At 45.8% G+C, this 21,961-nt stretch overlaps 1 protein-coding gene across 1 annotated transcript in view; it reads left to right on the top strand.

Annotated features, from left to right (window-relative positions):
• The window catches only part of Acox2 (acyl-CoA oxidase 2), a 30,767-nt gene that overhangs the window by 7,257 nt on the left and 1,549 nt on the right, over nucleotides 1–21,961 (top strand). Inside the window, exons 9-14 of the mRNA XM_042679870.1 lie at nucleotides 249–411; nucleotides 3,264–3,454; nucleotides 4,702–4,875; nucleotides 6,784–6,889; nucleotides 11,519–11,736; nucleotides 18,640–18,772. Of these exons, the coding sequence (XP_042535804.1) occupies nucleotides 249–411; nucleotides 3,264–3,454; nucleotides 4,702–4,875; nucleotides 6,784–6,889; nucleotides 11,519–11,736; nucleotides 18,640–18,772 (985 nt within the window). The remainder of the gene's footprint in view (nucleotides 1–248; nucleotides 412–3,263; nucleotides 3,455–4,701; nucleotides 4,876–6,783; nucleotides 6,890–11,518; nucleotides 11,737–18,639; nucleotides 18,773–21,961) is intronic.

Raw genomic sequence — 21,961 nt, 5'->3', positions numbered from 1 at the left:
CAGATTTTAAGATAATACAGGACTGGCTTCCTGAAGCAATGCCTCCAGTCTTGTCAGTATCCCTGTCATGGAATATGTGGGTCTTCATGTCCGGTGAGATTTTAGAAGGGGATGGACAACCTCACGTCAGTCTTGGTGACGAGTTATTCAGAAACTGTCCGTGCTGAAGGCTTTTATGGCCATGAGAATGTGAGGAGGTGGACGTGTTACACAGCTATCTTCCAAATCTTCCATTCTTTTCCTCTCAGTGACCCAGAGGCAAAAATCCTGGACCACCAGACTCAGCAGCAGAAGCTCTTTCCACAGTTGGCCATGAGTTACGCCTTATATTTCCTGGCTATCAGCCTCACAGAATTCTTCCAGCAATCCCATGACGCCGTTCTGAACAAGGACTTCACCCTCCTGCCTGAGGTACCGCTTGTCTTCTGGGGAGCAACTGTTGGAGGGTGGCTAAGATTGTACTAACTTGGGGAGCAGCCACAGCCCCAGGCCTGGGGCCCTCCCTCATCCTCTAACAAGTCAGGGTAGCATGAACATTATCCTGATATATAGTTCCTTCCACTACCACCACCTGGCCCCTGTAGAGACAATCCATGACATCCCCTCTGAAAAACCAGCAGTCCCTGGGAGTAGTGGCACAGTTTGACCTGATTCATTCCACAGAGTGTGAACCCAGAAATATCAGTGTCCAATCACATTTCCCCCAAAACCGCATGTAGGTATTATATATGATATACCATAAATGCCCTGCTTTACCTTTCCCAAGTCCAAAAACTATTCTGATTCCAAAACACAGCTGGCCCAGGCAGCGCCTCAAGTAAGACTGCATCATCTAACAGATTACATTAAGCTTCAGTCTGCCCAGAGACACACATCTCCTAAGACACATCCTGCCTGGACAGGAGCATTATAAAACTGCCTTGTTGCTCCTTCTAACTGCACCCACCATTTACATCCTCATTTTACAGATGAGGAGCCTGAAATTCACAAAGGAAAAAGGCTACAAACCTTCCTCTGAAGACTTCAAATTTTTTTAGGGGGGGGTCGGGTTGTGGGGCCTGAACTCTGGGCCTGGGCGCTGTCCCTCAGCTCTTCAGCTCAAGGCTAGCACTCTACCACTTGAGGCACAGCACCACTTCTGGCCTTTTCTGCTTATGTGGTAGAGAGATATTGAACCCAAGGCCTCATGCATGCAAGGCAAGCCCTCTACCATTGAGCCACCTTCCCAGCCCCAAGACTTCAAATTTTAAAAGGCAAATATGAGCTTTAAAAACAAACAAACAGGGCTGGGAAGGTGGCTCAGTGGTAAAGCGCTTGCCTTGCATGCATGAGGCCCTGGATTGGATTCCTCAGCACCACATAAGCAGAAAAAAAGCCAGCAGTGGCGCTGTGGCTCAAGTGGTAGGGCACTAGCCTTGAGTTGAAGAGCTGAGGAACAGCGCCCAGGCCCAGAGTTCAGGCCCCCCGACTGACAAAAAAAAAAGAAAGCAAAAACCAGCTAGGTGTTGGTGGCTCATGCCTGTAATCATAGCTATTCAGGAGACTGCAATCTGAGAATCTCAATTTGAAGCCCAGGAAGAAAAGTCAGTGAGACTCATCTCCAATTAACCACCCAAACAGTGGCTCAAATGGTAGAGTGCCAGCCTGGAGTGGATAAAGCTAAGCAAAGCATGAGGCCTTGAGTTCAAGCCCCAAAACAAACAACAAAAAACAGAAGCACAGCTCAAGGGTAAAGGGGTTGTCTAGTAAGCATGAGACCCTGAGTTTCAGCACGCTACCCCACCCCCACCCCAAGAAAAAGAAAAAATTCAAACCGGGCTGGGTTCTCCCAGTCTACTTGGTTGCTAGAGCAAAAATACCATAAATGAAGTGGCTGCTAAGTAACTGAAATGCATTCTCACAGTTCTGGAGACTTTCCAACCTCCACCAAGGTGCTACCGACTGGTTGTGTGGATATACAATGTGGGTGTTGCACAACACAAAATTCCATGACAGCACAATTGCAATTGCTAGGCAGAGGAGTCAGTGCTGAGCTACACCTCCAGACATTCTTTTTTACACTGTTATTTTTTGAGTATGGATCTTGATGAGTAAGATTCTCAACATCCCAAGTAGCTAGAATTACAGGGGCAAGCCCTGGACACCAGGTGAGAAGTCACTTTGTCTTAAAAATTGTTAAGGCGATGTACAGAGGGCTTATAACGAAATAAGTCAGGAAAAGAGTACATTTCTTTTTGGACAATATCACTTTTGGGGGGGGGGGTGCGGGACTTGTACTCTGGGCCTGGACATTGTCCCTGAGCTCTTTTTGCTCGAGGCTAGCACTCTACCACTTTGAGCCATAGTGCCACTTCCAGTTTTGTGGTGATTCATTGGAGATAAGTTTTGTTGTTGTTGTTGTTGTTTTTTGGGTCCGGTAGTGGGGCCTGAACTCTGGGCCTGGGTGCTGTCCCTCAGCTCTTCAGCTCAAGGCTAGCGCTCTACCACTTGAGCCACAGCGCCACTTCCAGCTTTTTTCTTTTTGCTTATGTGGTGCTGAGGAATCGAACCCAGGGCCTCAAGCATGCAAGGCAAGCGCTCTACCACTGAGCCACCTTCCCAGCCCTGGAGATAAGTTTTAAGGACTTTCTTGTCTGGGCTGGCTTAGAACTGTGATCCTCAGATCTCAGCCTCCTAAGGCATGAGTCACCAGCAGTGGGTGACAATGTCACTTTTTTATAACAAAGTGTTGCCCATGGTAAACACCCTGCTCCCGGACAACTGCAGGAATCCATTCCTGAGGGGAGTGTCCTCACCTACTCACCTCCCAAAGGCCCTGCCTCTCAGTGTGTTAGAATGGGAATTAAATTTCAACTTTAAGGAACACTAAATCACAGCTAATTGTATTTATGAAGGCTTTATCCTGGGGACCTCATCACCCCCAGTATCTCGAAGGCTGAATATCCACATATGAATTCTTAGTAGGTACAGGGCATTCTTCTGCTATCTAGGCAGTGGGGTGATGGGGAACACCCATCCTTACAAGCCAGCTTTCCAAACCCTCTGCTTGCTAGAATCCTGGAGGATGTGGGCGCAATCTAGACTACACCCCCTTCTGACTTCTTATTGTCCCCACAGCTACACTACCTAATTGTGGAACTTTGAGTAAGATACCAGCCCATCCATCAAGTTGGGGGCTAAGGAAATACTGCTTATCTCAGAGTTGTGCTCACAAGCAGAAGGTACAGTAGTTCCATCCCTGACTTCTCTTCCCATTCCTACAGCTCCATGCACTGAGCACCGCGGGGAAGGCCACGATCTCGGACTTCTGTACTCAGGGGGCTGAGCAGTGCCGCAGGGCCTGTGGTGGACACGGCTACTCAAAGATGAGCGGGCTGCCCACACTGGTCACCGAAGTGACAGCCTCCTGTACCTACGAGGGTGAAAATACAGTGCTCTACCTGCAGGTGGCCAGGTAAGATCCTGATTGTTCTAAGCTTCGGCCCAAACCCGGGGACCCCGCAGCTTCTGCTCAGATGAAGTCTTCTGGCCCAGGCCCACGGAAGGAGTCCGCCTGGGAGGTGTCCTTTGGGGGTAGCCCAAATTCCAAAGTAGGGTCCCAATATGGAAGACTAGCACAGAGTCCACACAAAAGAGGCTCCAGCCTGAGAGGCCACGACACCCTCCAAACAGGCAGTCCCTTGTCAGTCATCTTTGTAGCTGACAGAGCCTCGTATACTCACTTATTGCTGGATGACAAAAACTTCTGTAGACAGGGAGATCTGAGGGCTCCAGTTCAAAGCCACCTTTGGCCAAAAAGTCCTTGAGACTCTTATCTTCAGTTAACCAGCAAGAAGCTAGAAGTGGAGCTGTAGCTCAAGTGGTAGAACACTAGACTTGAACAAAAAAAGGAAAAAAAAAGCTAATGGACAGTGCCCAGGCCCTGAGTTCAAGCCCCACTACTGACACATACGCACACATACATCATAAACAGAAAGTTAAGTATAAACATAATAAAAGTAATACATGTAGTAGGCACCCTGGGCCTACTTCTATACTATTAGTCCTGTACTGTGCCCAGTACAGAAGCAAGCACTTCAAAGCTATGATCTCATTCAGCTTCCCACCCTGTCCCCAGCAGGCAGTTCCTCCAGCCCTGCCCAGAGATGGAGAGCGGGAGGCTTAGGAGGTGGAGCCAGCTCTAGAGCAGCTGCAGCAGTGTGTGTGTGGGGGGGGGGGGAGGAAGAGTCTGAGCACAGGACCCATAACCTCTGGGTCTTCACAGAGGCAACTCAGCATTCACCTGCCCTCTCCCCTCTTGTGCGGGCAATTTTGCATTTCTCCTCTTTCTTTCAGCAGAGAAAATGTCATTTCCTTAGTCACTGTACAAGTGCTCATAAATCAGAAGATTCTGACACAAAGCCACTGTTTGCACAGACCTCAGAAAGGTTTACATTCTGGATCGAGGGCTGTCTCACCAAGCCGTCTCACGCTGCTGAGCAAACTGCAGCCTGGGGGGGGGGGGTGTCTCAGTGAGGACCCCTCCCAGGATGGCCCAAGGGGGCTGTGGTGGAGAGTGGCCATCTATCCAGGGAGGCTGGCCCCAGGGCCTGCAGCCTCTTGCCTCTCCCAGGGCATGCTGGGAGTGAGGGTGGCCGAGATGGCCACACAGAGCCCCACTGTCTCACCCATCTCCACCTTCACTCCTCTTACTCCCTCCAGGTTTCTGGCAAAGAACTACCTGCAGGCTCAGCTGTCCCCCACAAAGCGCAAGCCCCTCCCTCAGTCTGTCGCCTATCTTGCCATGCCTGACCAGAGCAGGTGCCCTGCACAGATGGCAGCTGACTTCCTCCTCCCAGAGCTCTACGTCACAGCCTGGGCACACGTTGCAACCAGGTGAGCCAGTGCAGAAAAGTCAGCATCCCACCAAGGCCTTGTTCGAGTGGCCATTCATGGATACTGCTTCTGTGGGTCCCAGCCCTCTCAGTAGCTAGTGCCCTGGGGTGGGGGGAGAGGAGGGGAGGGGACATCCCACCATAAGCCATCACCCACCACCGTGTCCTCTTCCTGCTCACAGTGGTAGAAGGGCATCACTTCCCTGGGCAGTGAGAATTTGTTGTCTTTAGGTTCCTACAGCAATTTGCAATACAACGAATGCACTTATTTATATGTATATATATTCCAAATGTATTAATATGCAAACCAATGCTAATAAGTAAAGCAATACTTCTAAGTTTGAAATACCTCATAATAAAAATCCCTTTCAAAAATGTGACAATGTTTCAAGATAGGATTGGTTTATTTCCAGGCTCCAGAAGACACAAGATAAAAACAAACACTTGTCCATTCTGTCATTCGACAAATACTGTCATGTGCCTAATCACTGACAGTAGTGATCACAGCTGCTAGGGGCACACAGAGACTTTAGGAGAGACTTAACTTCCTAACAAAATGAAATCTTCTGGAGCAGGTGACTCACACCTGTAATCTAGCTACTCAGGACGCTGAGATTGATGTTTGAAGCCAGCCTAGTCAGAAAAGTCAATGAGACTTTTATTTCCAATTAATTGGCAAAAGGCCGAACTAGAGATGTGGCTCAAGTGGTAGAACATTAACTTTGAGCAAAAAAGTCAAGTATGAGAGCAAGGCCTTTTGTTCAAGCCTGAATACTGTCATGCATACATTCATGATACTATGCATACATGCATAAATAAATAAGTGGAAACTTTTAAACCTTGCCTTGCACTGAAATACCAAAAATAAATAACAAAAATTATTTTCAATATATGATAAAAGGTCTTACATCTCAACCTATGTTATTTTATAATCCCAAACTGAGAAATAGATGGATTCCCGCATACTAAAGCAAATATGTAAATCAAGATCACAAGAGACTTGGAATATTCCTTTGTACTCTACAAATAGTTTTTTTTTTTTTTTTGGGTTGGTCGTGGGGCCTGAACTCTGGGCCTGGGTGCTGTCCCTCAGCTCTTCAGCTCAAGGCTAGCGCTCTACCACTTGAGCCACAGCGCCACTTCCAGCTTGTTTTTGTTTATGTGGTGCTGAGGAATCGAACCCAGGTCCTCAGGCATGCAAGGCAAGCGCTCTACCACTGAGCCACCTTCCCAGCCCCAAATAGTTTTTTTGTTTGTTTGTGGGTCCAGTCGTGGGGCCTGAACTCTGGGCCTGGGCGCTGTCCCTCAGCTCTTCAGCTCAAGGCTAGCACTCTACCACTTGAGCCACAGCGCCACTTCCGGCTTTTTATTTTCTGCTTATGTGGTGCTGAGTTATCGAACCCAGGGCCTCATGCATGCAAGGCAAGCGCTCTACCACTGAGCCACCTTCCCAGCCCTCTACAAATAGTTTTAAGCAATAGCCAAGCACTGGTCCAAGAAGGAGAGGTGTACAAGATCCAGTCTGTAAATAACTCCAGGCCACACAGGGTTACACTGTACCCAGGAGGCAAATGAAAACACTAGAACATGATGTGACATCTGCTTATCTGCTCCCTGACAAAGTAAAATATTTCTTAATAGTTTGCTCTCCATTCAAATTCCAAGGCTCATAGGTGACCATACAGGAATAAAGGAGAGATTAGAGATGCCATTAAAAATGGAAAATGACTACCTGGGTGTTCTAGGGAATTGGGAATGTCTGCCCCATCTATGAAGTATTCGCTTTATGATATATAAACAGAAATCACTTTCACTCTTTTTTAGTCCTCTCCCTCCCCACTTCCTACCACCCGTCCATTATCTTTCCCACTCAGTCAGAAATCTGAGCCCTCTTCTCTTTGGTTTCAAGACTCATAAAGGACGCAGCCCAGTGCGTACAGACCCTCATCCAATCCGGGGCTGACCAGCAGGAGGCTTGGAACCAGACCACTATCATCCAAGTCCAGGCCGCTAAGGTGAGCCAGCAAAACCTGAGGCTGCCATTGCTCCCTCAGCCCTGCCCACCATGGCTGCCCTCATTTCCCACCCAAGGCTGCAGTCCAGGGTATTTTAATTAAAGGACTTATCTCCAAAGCAATCTCACTGCAGCTCTTAGGGGAAAAGGTAATGAGGCAGTGTTATTGGATTTGCTTCAGGTTGTTCAAATATTTCTTCCCAGATAGAAAAGCAGGTCAAGGTTCCTCTTACCCCACAGGCAGTCCTTAGATGTCTGATTCAATTTCCACTATGTTTTGTGTTCGTGCATAATTCACAGTCAGTCAACAAATATTTGAACACCCTTCTGCCCTGGCACTAGCTAGGAGCTTGACAGCGAAGGCACTGCTCATGCCCAGCTACAATCAGGGATGCAGGGGCTGGGGGGAAAAGAGGGCACATGCAGGTTGCCATGGGGCCTAAGGGCAGTTGTAACACCACTCACCCTGAGGGTCAGAAGGGCCTCCCAGCAGAAAGGGCACAGGCTAACCGGTTAAGGATTAGCTGAAATTGAGCCAGCTCAGGGGTGTGGTGGCAACTTTGAAGAGAAGGGTAAAACCAACATTTTAGACTCCAGGCCCACATGTAACTCTACATGTCAGGCTCAGCCACTCCCTTCTATATGGAATAAAGAGATGTGTGATGGCAGAGAAAGGTGGTTTACTATCTGTCTTGGGCAGCCACAGAAAGAGGCGAAAGTATGCACTTCAACCATCTCAGGGTACAGACCTGAGCTTTAGGTTTAAATAAACAAAGAGCTGAGGGAAGGAGGAAAGAGGTATGTGTATTCAGGCCCCAGGGGTGGGCTGGCTGACCTTTCTCCAGCTTTTAGTTCATTCATGAGCCTAAACAAGGAGTCACTGCTTTTCAGCCAAAGCAGTCTGAGTACCTGTAACAAAAGATTTCCAAGGAAAAGGGAGCCGCAAGTACAAAAAAGAGGCAGGATTGAAATAGGGGAACTAGAGGGGAGGGGAAGCCACCGCCTGGGTCCTTTTACACGGCTAAGAGCTGCTTTCACTGCAACAGGAAGCTTTTGTGGAGTTGTAGCAGGGGAGTGAAGTGATTCTAAAAGCATCATGCCAGCCACCAAGGGAGACCAATTAGAAGGATAAAGCAGCGGCCTGAGCCAGCCCTGCAGATGAGCAAAGCATGGAGAGAAGTGGGGAAATGCAGAGATTATATGGGGTTAACTGAAAGGTCAGACTTTAGACAGTCATGGGGGTGTTACAAAGTAAGATGGCTCCCCAAGTTTAGGCAGCTGAGATGCCAGCCCTACCAACAATTGGAAAACTTAACACGATCCCTCCAGTCCTCAGCCTTAGGAAGAGGAGAGCCCTAAAGGGCTGCAGGGAGCTTAGGAAAAGTGGGCTTGAGCGCCCCCTGGTGGTAGCCCAGCGCTTCCACCACACCCATTAAGACTAGCAAAGGACCCCTGGCACCCTTCTAGCCTAGGGAACTCAATTCTGCCCAGTCCACCAGGAGGCACCCCTGGCTGAGTTCAAAGCCTTACCAACCCAAAGGGCTAGCCAGGCTGTGCACTCTCATCGGATGGTCAGAAAAGGAACCTCTGTCACTCATCTTATTTTCCAAACACTGGCCTGGACTCTGCTTGCCTGGGTTCCTTCATTTACAAAACGTGAGCCTAGCAAGGAAGACAGGCGACTACTCCTTTCTGAGAGGGAGGGAAGCCTCCGAGGTAGGAAGTGACTAAATCAGGGCGCCGGCCTTCCTCTCAGACTACAAAGGTCAGCTGTGTCCTCAGGGTGCCTCGTAAGTGCTGAAGGTGAGCCTCAAGCTCTGTGAACACCAAGGGAGAAGAGTAAGTCTCCGGTCTTCCTGGGAAAGTGGCACCTGAGCTGTCTCCAAGATCACAGTGGGTGTGCTTCCTGGAGTCAGTCTCTCTACAGAAATCCCAGCGCCCTGAGTCCCACCTAGAAGGGAGCTAAGGACAGACAGAATGACTGCAACATGGGGAAGGAAGTCACATGGGGAGGAGGGGGAGATGCCGGGACAGGACTCATGGGTTAAGTTTTGGTCCCCGCTCTGTGTAAGGGCCAAGTGATCTCAAGTACTCTGCCCTCTGGGCTTGACTTTCCCAGCTTTATAAAACATGGAGATAGAAGAGCCCTGGAGCCTCTCACTGGCTGGCTGGGGTCTCCTCATCTCAAACTCTGCAGGAGAGATATCAGTCCTGGACAACTGGAGCTAAGGTTGATACTCCTATAACCCAGACACGTACCTGGGAGCTTTAGCAGCAGAGGTAGCCATCAAGCAAACAACCTGGGTTTTGGATGTACTAATCATATCACCGTGAACAAGAAAGTCTCTCAGAGCCTTCTTGGTCTCTTTGTCTACAAAATGATGCCAATAACAATACCTACTTTATCGGATTATTATGAAGTTTAAGTGAACATATGTAAAACTAGCCATAAGGACGTACCTTTTCCCCAAGTCATGCAGGCCACCTTCACCTCTCTTCATCCTGCTTTCTGAGGCCAAGGCCCGCCTTCCTGGCAGCTCCCCATCACTCCAGCCCTCAACCAGAGCCTTGATAAAATGCTGAGGAGGCCCATGGGTGAAAAGGGAAGGCAGGACCCCAGGGACAGAAGTGTTGAGTCTCCAGTTTTGCCAACGCAGACCCAGTTGGAGTGCCAAAAGCTGTTTGTGCCAGCAGGGGCTTGAACTGCCCAGCTGCTGGTTATCTATCCCCAAAGACTGTAAACTCAGTGAGCCTGCAAGGCGCCAGGGCTAGCTGCAAACAAAGCTGTTAGCACCTGTGGGAGCCCTCCCTGAGAGAGGCAGCCTCTTTCAAAATGAGAAAGCAGCGGCTCACGGCCCTGCTAAAGACCACGGTGACTCCTCAGCTGTGACCATGTTACAGCTCGGCACTGACCAGACCTCCAAAGATGGGTCCACCCAAACTTCACAATCCACATTATCGCCATGTGGCAGCGTTTGCACAGAGTTCCCCCTGGTGAGCCCCCAAGACACTCTAAGCCTTGCTGCTCAAAGTCAGTCCCAGAAACCTGGACATGTTGGAAATGTAGTCTCCAAACACCCTATCTCTCACTCCATATTCCAAGATACCCAGCTAATCTAAATTAGGAGCATCTAAATCTGAGAAGCTCTGCTTTCTACTCTCTCCCTCCATCTCACCCTCTGAGGAACTCATATATTCTACCTGATGAGATAATTATGTGCACCTGTCTTGGGTGGAGGAGAAATAGTTGAAATATTTACCAACCAATAAGGCAGGAGAAGCAGGTTCTCCAAGGCCTCCTGCGGGGTCAGGCCTTCCTCCTTTAGTTGTTGGGCTGTGGGGACAGAAGTTTCCCCAGAAAGGATCCTGTCCAGCAGAGGGCCCTCTTGCTGGGTTGGTGGCATTGCTCATCAACCAGAACCAATTACTTGAAGTGACAGAGCCTGTGGGCTAGAGAACAGCACTGCTTCCCTCTCGAAGTTTATACTCCGATGAGAATAAGTTTCAGACACTTCTCGTGTGTGTGTGTGTGTGTGTGTGTGTGTGTGTGTGTGTGTGTTTAGTTTTTTGGGTGTGTCAGGGCCTGGAGCTTTCACTTGTCTTTTTCACTCAAGATTGGCACTCTAAGACTTGAGCCACACTTCCACTTCCAGGCTTTTGGTGGTTAACTGGAAAGAAAAATCTCATAGACTTTTCTGCCTGGGCTGGCTTTGAACCCAAATCCTCAGATCTCAGGTTACAGGTGAACCACAGGCATCCAGTTTAAACTGTATCTTTCTCACCCCATAGTACTGCATTGACATGTGATAAATAAATGCTGTTTTCTTGAAAATAAAAGTGAGGCTGCCCTCCAAGACTGCCAAGCCAGACTCGATGCTCCCATATGTTTTCTCTCCTCTTCCAACCACTTGAAACTTCCCTGAGCAAAGTGAGGAAAATAAGGGGACAGTTTCAAAGCCAACCATCTCCCCTACACACACATGCATACACACATATATAACACTAGAAATAATCACACTTGAGTGAGCAAGAAGAAAAGATGGCTGCTTCTCAGCATACTGAGAAACACATGAGTCCAAGTTTACTTGAGATGCTAGGAATCAGAAATCACAAGCTTCCAGTCCTAGAACCCTAGCTACTCAGGAGATTGAAATCTGAGGATCAAAGTTCAAAGCCAGTTGAGGCAGGAAAATGTGTGAGACTTTGTTGTTGTTGGCCATGGGGCTTGGACTCAGGGTCTCCGCGCTGTCCCACAGCTCTTTGGCTCAAGGCTAGGGCTCTACCACTTTGAGCCACAGCTTCACTTCTAGTTTTCTGGTGGTTAATTGGAAATAAGAGACTCACAGACTTTCCTGCCCTGGCTGGCTTTGAACCGCAATTCCCAGATCTAAGTAGCTAGGATGACAGATGTGAACCACCAGCACCTGGTTTGTGTACAATTTTTTAAAAATCTCCAATCAACCAGCAAAAAGCCAGAAGTAGAGTAGTGGCTCAAATGGTAGAACACCAGCCTTAAATTTAAAAAACTAAGGGACAGCACCCCGGCTCTAAGTTTAAGCTCTCGTACCAGCACCAAAAATAAAAACGAAAGAAAGAAACCAAAGACTGGTGCATCTTTGTGTCTTTACAGGCACACTGCTACTACATGATTGTGAAGACTTTTAAGGAAGCTGTGGAGAAACTAGACCGTGAACCAGCCATTCAGAAGGTGCTCAAGCGCCTCTGTGACCTCTGTGCCTTACATGGCATCTTGACCAACTCAGGTGACTTTCTCCATGACGGCTACCTGTCAGGGGCCCAAGCAGACATGGTGAGAGCAGCCTACTTGGACCTCCTCCGCCTGATCCGGTGAGTAGCTAAGCCTTTGGAGAAGTCATCCTAGACCTGGCTAGCCGGGGGTCTGGCCTTCAGCTGCAGCCCTGAAGGAATTTACTCACTAGCACTGTTAAGTCAACAGAAAACGTAAGAGTTTAGAGGGGGAAAACAGGGAGACAAACTAGAAATAAAAATGCTTAAGGATGAATTAGTTTCCTCATCTGAAATTTCATTTGTACTGTCAATTTCAATTATTCTTTCAAGGAACTAGAAACGGTATCCAAGGAGTATGAATCAAATGAAGAATGCCATGGGTGAAAGCATGTTAATAATAGTCTTTGCCATAGCTAACACATAAGGGCACATGTGTGCCAGGCACTGAGTGTGCCAAAGTTTTTATACCTATCATCTCATTTAATCCTGCAGCCCTCTGAATTGATACAATCTCTATTCTACTGGTGAGGAAATTCAGCCTTATGTAAGCTAACCTGTACGGTTTTGCACAACTAGGCAGAGAACTGTGTGACCCCTGAGCATCTTTATGCTAAGCTTCAAGGATGGTTGACTTCACACACACACACACACACACACACACACACACACACACACACACACACACACATCCATAATTTACATATTGGTTTGTAAAGAATTTTTTTTGTCAGTTGTGGGGCTTGAACTCTGGGCCTGGATGCTGTCCCTCAGCTATTCAGCTCAAGAATAGCACTCTAGGGCTGGGATGGTGGCTCAGTGGTAGAGCGCTTGCCTTGCATGCCTGAGGCCCTGGGTTCGATTCCTCAGCACCACATAAGCAAAAAGAAAAAAGCTGGAAGTGGCGCTGTGGCTCAAGTGGTAGAGCGCTAGCCTTGAGCTGAAGAGCTGAGGGCAGCGCCCAGGCCCAGAGTTTAGGCCCCACAACCGGACCCAAAAACAAAACAAAACAAAACAAAAAAGAATAGCACTCTACCGCTTGAGCCACTGTACCACTTGCCATTTTCTGGTGGTTTATTGGAGGTAAGAGTCTCAAGGACTTTCCTGCCTAGGCTGGCTTTGAACTGTGATCCTCAGATCTCAGCCTTCTGAGTAACTAGGATTACAGGTGTGAGTCACAGACGCATGGCTGTAATAATTTTTAAATACTTTTAATTTTTATTTTATTTATTTATTATTTATTTTTGTTGGTCGTGGGCCTTGAACTCTGGGCCTTAGCCCTGTCCCTCAGCTCTTCAGCTCAAGGCTAGCGCCTTACCACTTGAGCTATAGCACCACTTCCAGTTTTCTGGTGGTTTATTGGAGATAAGAGTTTCACGGAGTTTCCTGCCTGGGCTGGCTTTGAACCTTGATCATCAGATCTCAGCCTCTTGAGTAGCTAGGATTACAGGCATGAGCCACGGGCGCCCGGCTTAAATACTTTTTAAATGCAGTATTAATGAAATACAATTCTGGGTCATAGACTACTAATGGAATGCTTTTTGTCTGTCTTGGAGGCTTTTGTTTGTTTTTGTTGTTGTCAGGCTTTTTGAGACAGGGTTCTGCTATGTAGCCCAGACTGGCCTGAAACTCACAATCCTCTAATTTGGGTACTGAGTTTACAGTCATGTACCACCAAGCCCAGCTTCATCATTTATTTATTTATTTATTTATTGTTGGTCGTGGGGCTTGAACTCTGGGCCTGAGAGTTGTCCCTCAGCTCTTCAGCTCAAGGCTAGCACTCTACCACTTGAGCCACAGCGCCACTTCCAGTTTTCTGATGGTTTATTGGAGATAAGAGTCTTACAGACTTTTCTGTCCAGGCTGGCTTAGAACCATGATCCTCAGATCTCAGCCTCCTGAGTAGCTAGGATTACAGGTGTGAGCCACTGGCGCCTGGCCTCATCTATTAGTTTATACCTAATCTAAATGTTCCTTCAAAAACATACCAAAGCCAACGCCCAACTTGACTAGGGTCCCATCATCAGCAAAGTTTAAAATGGGCTAACTTGAGACATCACTGGGCACCCTATACAGGGGTGGGGCTACCTTTTCCCCTTGACCCTCTAATAATTCTCATTATCAGAAAGATGAAGAGAATAAAAAGGATAAGAAGAGCCAGGTGTGGTGACAAAGGGTAGTGGCCAAAGGCCCTGAAGTCCCAGCCACTCAGGATTAAGGCTTAAGACAAAGGCTCTATCTGAACTTGCTCCAGTGGTAAAGCATTTTCGTATTAGCAAGTATGAGCCCTACCTCCATTTCATCCCCAATATGCAAAAGAAAAGGAAAGGGTTGAAGTTTGTGGGTTAGAAGTATGGCTCAGTGGTGTTGTGTCTGTCTAGTAAAGGGTAAGCCTTGAGTTCAAACCCTGATACCAACAAACTCAATTGGAATTTTAATAAAATGATATTTTATGACAGATTTTAAAACACAGGCCAAATTCTTTTTGTTTCTAACAATATATTATCAAATGCCATCTATAACAGATAGGTGGGAGCTACTGAATGCTTGTTCAATTAAACCATCAAAAATTGTCAAAAGTATCCAGGTGTCTGTGGCTCACACCTATACATTCTAGCTACTCAGGAGGCTGAGATCTGAGGACTGCAGTTTGAAACCAGCCAGGAGAGTCTTTGAGACTCTTATCTCTAATTAACCATACTAGAGCTGGAAGTTGAGCTGTGGCTCAAGTGGTAGACTGCCAGTCTTGAATGAAAACACTAAGGGGCAGTGCTCAGGCCCTGAGTTCCAGCCCCAATACTGGCACCAAAAAGAAAAAGAAAAAAATTGTCAAAAATATATCTGATACAAGTATATTCCAGATATTCAGCTTTTCCTAATGTAGAAGATCCCAGTGGTAGACAACATTAAGAGCATAATTAAGTTCTGTAAGATTGATTCAAGCCTAATTGTGTCTCACTTTCTGATACACTTGGCATTTTAAAAGCATATGAGAAAATCACGTGGCTAGAGTTAGCAGCGGTGATAAAATACAAAAGCTCACCTTAACACCTCCTAACCATGGGTTTTTTAAATCTCCACGTGGCATTTCTAAGTGCTTGCCAGGGCTCCAGAGACTTGCAGTTCAAGACAAGACAGACAGCACTGACGCAAGCTGCCAACTTACGCATGCATCAAACCCACAAATTGATTTACTTACATTTATGGTTCCTAAGTAACCAGACAGCGCAGGGTAATTGGCTATGCAACAGATTCCAGCCTTTTAGTGGTTCTGTGTCACAGTCCCCTGCTGCCATTACTCATTATCTCCTTCAGATTTCTGAGATGACAAATGAAGGGCAGCTATTCTAAGTGACACCCCATCTAGCTTCCGGTGATGTGTGAACTGACCCAAAGTTGTTTTGGTTTTTTTAAATTGTTTAAGTGGTTGCAGCATCTCCACTGGGGACCTTCCAGGTAAGGATGGCAGACTACGCATGCACATCCACCTTTGTTCCTTTGGCCCCTGGTGTGTGTGTGTATTCCCCCCCCACCCCCTTCTTGGGGCTTGAACTCTGGGCTTGGGCGCTGCTGTCCTTGTGCTCTTCAGCTCAAGGCAAGCACTCTACCGCTTGCACCACAACACCACTTCCGGTTTTCTAGTGGTTTATTGGAGATAAGAATCTCACAGACTTTCCTGCCCTGGCTGGCTTTGAACCACAATCCTCAGATCTCAGCCTCCTGAGTAGCTAGGATTACAGGAGTGAGCCACCGGCGCCCGGCTCCTGATGTATATTTTTATAGGATCACCCCAGCTGCCATATTAAGAATTAAGAATAAAAGCAGGGTGTGGTGTAGGGCTGAGTAGAGCAAGTCCAACGAACAAGTCATGCAAGCATGAGGCCCTGAGTACAAACCCTGGTACCAAAAAAAAAAAAAATCTGGGTATGGTAATACAATTTTGTAATCCCAGCCACTGTGGAGTTGAAGGCAGGAGGGTCTCAAGTTCAAAGCCAGACAAGCCAAAAAGCAGTGAAATTCTGTCTCAAAAAACAAACAAAAACGAAAGGGCTTAGAGAGTAACTCAAAATGTAGAGTGCTTCTCTACCATGTGTGAGGCCCTGGGTTCAAGCTCCAACTCAAAGATCAATAGTTAATGAATAAAAAGCCACAGGGAGACAGGTTGGGAAGTTAACACAAAATCCAGCTGAGAGACAATCATAGATCAGAGTAGTAGCACTGGAGGTAGTGGGAAGTGGGCAAAATCTGGATATATTTTGCAAGTAAAAGAGGATTTGCTGAAAGATTAGATGTGAGGTGAGAGGAACTGCAGGAGAGACTGCAGGACTACAGGAGGGGGCAGGATGGATAGGAAAAGATCAAGCGTCTGATTTTGGACATGGTCTGTTTGAAATCCAAGTACAGATGTTCAAAAGCAGGTAAGCAACACAGGAGGGATAAATTTGGAAGCCCCTGGCATATGGTTGATATTTAAAGGCACAGAAGGAACGATATCACACAGAGTGAAGGCTTGAGAATGAATTCAAGTACTAAGTTGTAGGACCTTGCAAAGAATGGCAGTCCCTTGGACAAGAGCTGTTTCAGTGGCATGTAGGAGGAGCAGCCCTAAGCAAACCCAGTTCTCTGGAGAGAAGGGAGAACTGCAAATAGGAAGCATAAACAGGAAAAAACACTTCCAAATTCTGTCGTAGAGGAGGGCCCGCACAGGAGGAGGGTGGGAGACAGGGAAAGAGTGAAAGGTCATTTTAAGATGGGAGAGATGAACAGTGTATTTGTACACAAATGGAGATGACTCAGCAGAGGGAAATTTTGACACTGTAGAGAAAGGGCAGATTTGTTCAGGAGGTAGAGGAGAAGGTCTGACTGGCCAGCACAGGGAGCTGAGCTAGTTAACCTATACTGAGACAAGACTATGTTGTAAGTGCAATCAGGAAATGGTGGGATCTCCTCACTGCTTCTACTTTATCATGAGGTAGGACCCAAAGTCATTCTGGTAAGAGATAGGGAGGTGGGTTTGTTTAGGCTTGAGGATAAAAGAGGATGTGTGAAATAATCTCTGAGGACAAAGATAGCGTGAATGAACCACAGAAATGTAGTAAGACGCTAAGCGGCAGCCGGGCCCACTTGAACCTTTAGAACACATGTTTAGGCTAGTTTTTCCCAGTCACGTAACTACAAAGGCAACAGCAAAGTCAGCAGGAAATTGGATAGACCTTGTTATATTAGTCTGACAAGCTAGAAAAATCACTTAATATAGTTTTGAGGGGAATGCATATAATAGACCAGGGAATTTCAGGTTAGCTGAGAAGTGAGAGGGAGGACAAGAGAAATGGTCAGTGAGGGGCTCATGATAGTGAGAATTTGTCAAGAAATCATTCATTAGGGACAGTGGCCTAACTGCCTCAAAAGCTTATTGGCAGCCAGGAAAAGCCAAGAAGATTGGGGACAGGGGATGGGGAGGGATGAAGTGCTGAAGAAAGGAAAGCTAAAGCCAACCTTTAGCTTTTTCCTTCTTTGCCTGCTGTAGGGCTTGAATGCAGAGCTTGGAACTTGCTTTTTTTTTTTTGCTCACAGCTGGCATTCTATCACTTGAACCACACCTCCATTTCCATATATATAATTGGAGATAAGTCTCTCAAATTTATCTGCCCAGGCTGGCTTTGAACTGTTATCCTCCGATCTCAGCCTCCAAAGTAGCTAGGATTATAGGCATGTGCCACCTGTGCCTGGAACTCTTTACATTTTGTACTGGAGAGTCAACAAGCAACATGTAAAACTAAAGCAATACAAATAATATATTTAAAGATGCTCAGGTAAAAACCAAAACATCAGCTAAAAAAACTGAAGCTGCCTCTGGGAAAAGGAAATGACCTGAAATACTGGAATATAATGTTTTTAAAATAAAAAGCCTGAAGAAGCATTTTTGTTCTCAGATTTTCTGGGATTTGAACCCTTGAGCCATGCCCCAGTCATTTTACTTTCTTTTTTTTGGGGGGGGGGAGGCTTTTACTTTCTTTTTGGAGGGACAAGAAAAACAATTGTACTTTCACTTTCTTGATAGAGAATGCATGAATGAGTGAACAAAAGCAAAATAATGAGATTAGTGAAAATTTTAGAATCTGTATTTTAGGAAAATATTGACATTATAGACCAATTCAAAGGGTATCTGCTGTTGAGTAGAGTTTCTACTTCTTATCCTTGATTCTCTTTTGAGATGTAGAACCTTGAGAATCAAATATTGAAGCTGATGACTCACGCCTGTAATCCTAGCTACTCAGGAGGCTAAGATCTGAGGATTGTGGTTTAAAGCCAGTCTGGGCAGACAAATGCATGAGACTCTTATTTTTACCTAATCAGCAAAAGGCCAAAAGTCAATGTATGGCTCAACTGTAGCATGAGCAGGAAAGCCAAACAAGAGCTTGAGGCCCTAAATTCAAGCTCTCGTACTCAAACTGGCTTAAATATAAAAATAATCCAGGCCAGGGGTGGATTTTGACTTTGGGTATGTCAGGTTTCAGGTTCTCACAATGTTGCCATCAGAACCTTGCTTTTTTCTGTCTTACCAGAATCTCTGGCCATGTTGGCTTCATTTTTCAGCAGGCTTTCTTCTGGTAGCAGTAGAAAGGTAGTAGATTGCCCTCATTTGCAACAGTTTCAGAGTAGATTTTCAGGGTATCAAGCCTACCAACTCCAAGCCATGTCCTCTTCTGGACCACTAGCCTTCAAGGAGACTTTCACTTTATTTATTAAATAGTTTTGAGTTTGGGGGTCCTTCGAACATGACCCTCTTACCTCAACCTTCCAGGTAGGTGGGATTATAGGAGTGTACTACTGTGTCTATATAACTGATAAAAAATAAACCAACAATAATGTACCAATAATGTACAACAGAATTATTTGAAAAGTGAACAATGATGTAATCTCTGATTAGATACTGTTATTCATCCTAGATTAATTAGATTCCTAGGAACAATCTAAAATACTCACATTTGTTTCCTCTCTCAGGAAGGATGCTATCTTGTTAACAGATGCGTTTGACTTCACGGATCGGTGTTTGAATTCAGCACTTGGCTGTTATGATGGAAATGTGTATGAACGTCTATTCCACTGGGCTCAGAAGTCACCAGCCAATACTCAGGTAGTTGGGTGGAACACATTATAAATTATGTAAGAGCAGAGAACAAGCAGTAAACACACCTCTGTGTTTTCCCATTTTAATGGATTCCCATTAGGTTGAAAAATCACTGGGTATAGCATGTCCTGTTTAAAATATTTTTAGAGAATACGTAAGAGAAAACAGAGGCGTGGCCTAGCAGGAACTGCCATCAGCAAAATGCACTGCTCAGACCCAGGAAAGGAAATTACAAGGAAGGCCCAAGCTCTAAATCATGGCTTGATACATCCATCCCAGGGCATATGCATGTAGTGGCAAACAGGCTTTTAGGTAACAAGGAGATAAATTATTGTGGTAGTTTAACCATCTTATTTTCCATCTTTGCACTCAATTTTATGTAGACAAGAATGGGTAGTCAGAGGGGATAGGAAGCTAGAGGCAAAACCACGAGCAGCCAGCAGAGCCATAAATAAATAAATGACGCTATAAGGATTATGGTGACAAGATTCCGAGTAATCTTTCTAAGGAGGACACCAAAACTGTTATTAACAAAGAGAAAGAGCTGGGCACCAGTGGCTCATACCTGTAATCTTAGCTATTCAAGCAGGCTGAGATCTGAGGATCATGGGTCAAAGCCAGCCCCGGCAGGAAAATCTGTAAGACTTGTATCTCCAATTAACCACCAGAAAACCAGAAGTGGCACTGTGGCTCAAGTGGTAGAACGCTCACCTTGAGCTGAAGAGTGAGGGACAGTGCTTAGGCCCAGAGTTCAAGCTCCACGACTGACATTAAAGAGAGAGAGAGAGAGAGAGAGAGAGAGAGAGAGAGAGAGAGAGAGAGAGAGAGAGAGAGAGAGAGAGAGAGAGAGAGCAGGATTCATAAAATCCTACCTTTAGGGCTGAGGTCCAGGAATGCCCAGCTTCAAAGGAAAAACATGAGTGCCAATGGATAAAATTTGGGAACCAATACTGCATAATAGATTCAACATAGATGACCAAAACAAAATAGACTTATATTTTTACTTTTTGCAATACTGAGTATTTTAAGATTTGTAATGCAAATGTTATTCAAATGGTAAAATGAAACTTTCCTACCTCTTGGGTCCAATTTCAGAAAAGGTGTCTTCACAGCTCATTGAATTGGCAACTCTCAGGCTTTCATTCACACTCCACACAGTGTTAGACTTGCTTTTCACAATTTGTATTCTCATACCCCAAAGCTCAATTTAACATGATCAGCTGAAAAGTTAGGACACTACCAGTTACCCACACCTCACTTGTCAGATAGAAGGCCAATCCATTTTGGTCAACTCCACATCCCTTTAATTCAACAAGGAAATATAAGCAACTTCCCTAAGCAGGTGTATGCTTACTATTTAGTATAGTTAGCCTAACCTCTAGTGTAGAGCTTTTTTGAATGAGTAGACCTCTCTCCTTTCTTACGTTAAGTCTTGGCACAAAAATACAAGTCTCCCCAGCCCAGCCTGATTGCTGTGGTCTCAAGATAAATGTGCACCCTTTGGCGCTCCAGAGGCCCACCCACCCCACTGTATACTTGCCAGGAAATACCGACACTCAGAGCTCAGACCTGTTTTACTGGCCACACAGGAAACACTCGAGTTCTCTGAATTCGTCATGGTTACTAAAGACCACAGGAGCTCTCTTGCTTTTCACCTTTATCTTTTTATTTTGGTGCCAGTACCAGGGCTTGAACTCAGGGCTACACACTCACTTGGCTTGTTCGTTTAAGGCTGCTATTTGAACAAACCTTCACTTCTGGTTTTTGCTGGTAAATTGGAAACGAGAGTCTCACAGCCTTTTCTGCCCTGGCTGGCTTCAATCTAGGATCCTCAGATCTTAAGTTTTTTGAATTGCTAGGATTACAAGCATGAGCCACGGCTGCCTAGCTTTCATCTTTACCTTTCAAGATTTTACTCTGCATACCAAATGACAGCAGTCTTACCTACATAAAGCTTGGATGACCCATACAGGCAACAGATTTAGTAAAAAGTTGACATACTTTGGGGCTGGGAAGGTGGCTCAGTGGTAAAGTGCTTGTCTTGCATGCATGAGGCCCTGGGTTCGATTCCTCAATACCACATAAGCAGAAAAAGCCGGAAGTGGCATTGTGCTCAAGTAGTAAAGCACTAGCCTTGAGCTGAAGAGCTGAGGGACAGAGCCCAAGCCCAGAGTTCAGGCCCCACAATCAACCAAAAAAAAAAAAAAAAGTTGGTGCACTTCATTCCAATCATTTTTCTATCTCCTTCTACTTGACTGTGAACGTGGACATTTTTTACCTTCCTAAATTCAGAATCTACCAGAATGGCCAGACCTTACATAAACATAAAGAAAGGAACCAGCTGGGTGAGCACTGGTGGCTCACACTTTTAATCCTAGCTATCTATATAGGAGGCTGAGATCTGAGGATTGCAGTTCAAAGCCAGTGTGCACAGGAAAGTCCCTTAGAATCTCATCTCCAATTAGCTATCACACATATACACAAAAAAGGAAGTAGAGCTGTGGTTCAAATGGTAAGAGCACTGGCCTTGAGCAAAAGCTCAGAGACAGCACCCAGGTTGTGAGTTCAAACCCCAGGACTGGCAAAAAAAAAAAAAAAGAACCAGCCAAATAGCAGAGCCATAGACTCTCTACATCCTACCTTACTAAAAAGGAAACAGGTATAGCAATGTGGCTCATTCAAGCACAGGAATTTAGGAATGTGAGATGATAAATGACTGTTTCCCGCTAGTCAAAACGACACTCAGTTGACTGAAAACAGTCATATGATCTTATAACACATTTCTTATTCCTTAAGAAAACCACCCAAATTTTTGAAGTATCTTCTTAATCTGCTGTATTTTGGAGCTGCAATAAATTGATATTTTTTCCCATTTACACAGTAGAAAAAGTCACATTACAGTTACAGGTATTTTAAATAAACTTTAAACCACAGCTATGTCTAAATATACTGTGCACACAAAAGTACAAATGGGAATTACACTTCAGTTTTTCAACTGAAAGTAAAGTGCTAGGCTAGGCTGACTGTTTTAGAATTACCAAGGAACCTCCTCTTGTCCAGGGTAGGATTCCTAGACAGAATAAGATGCTCATTCTTGGTTTACTCCAGCCATCTCTGCTTTTGGCTTTCTGCCTGATCTTTGGGTGTGGATGGTCCTAATGACTGAACTCAAGGCCTGGGCACTGTCCCTAAGCT

Source organism: Dipodomys spectabilis, unplaced genomic scaffold (assembly GCF_019054845.1).
Source record: "Dipodomys spectabilis isolate Male_0828 unplaced genomic scaffold, ASM1905484v1 ptg000054l, whole genome shotgun sequence".
Lineage (NCBI taxonomy): Eukaryota > Metazoa > Chordata > Mammalia > Rodentia > Heteromyidae > Dipodomys > Dipodomys spectabilis.
The sequence above is the reverse complement of the archived record's forward strand: the minus strand, read 5'-3'. Positions and strand labels throughout refer to the sequence as shown.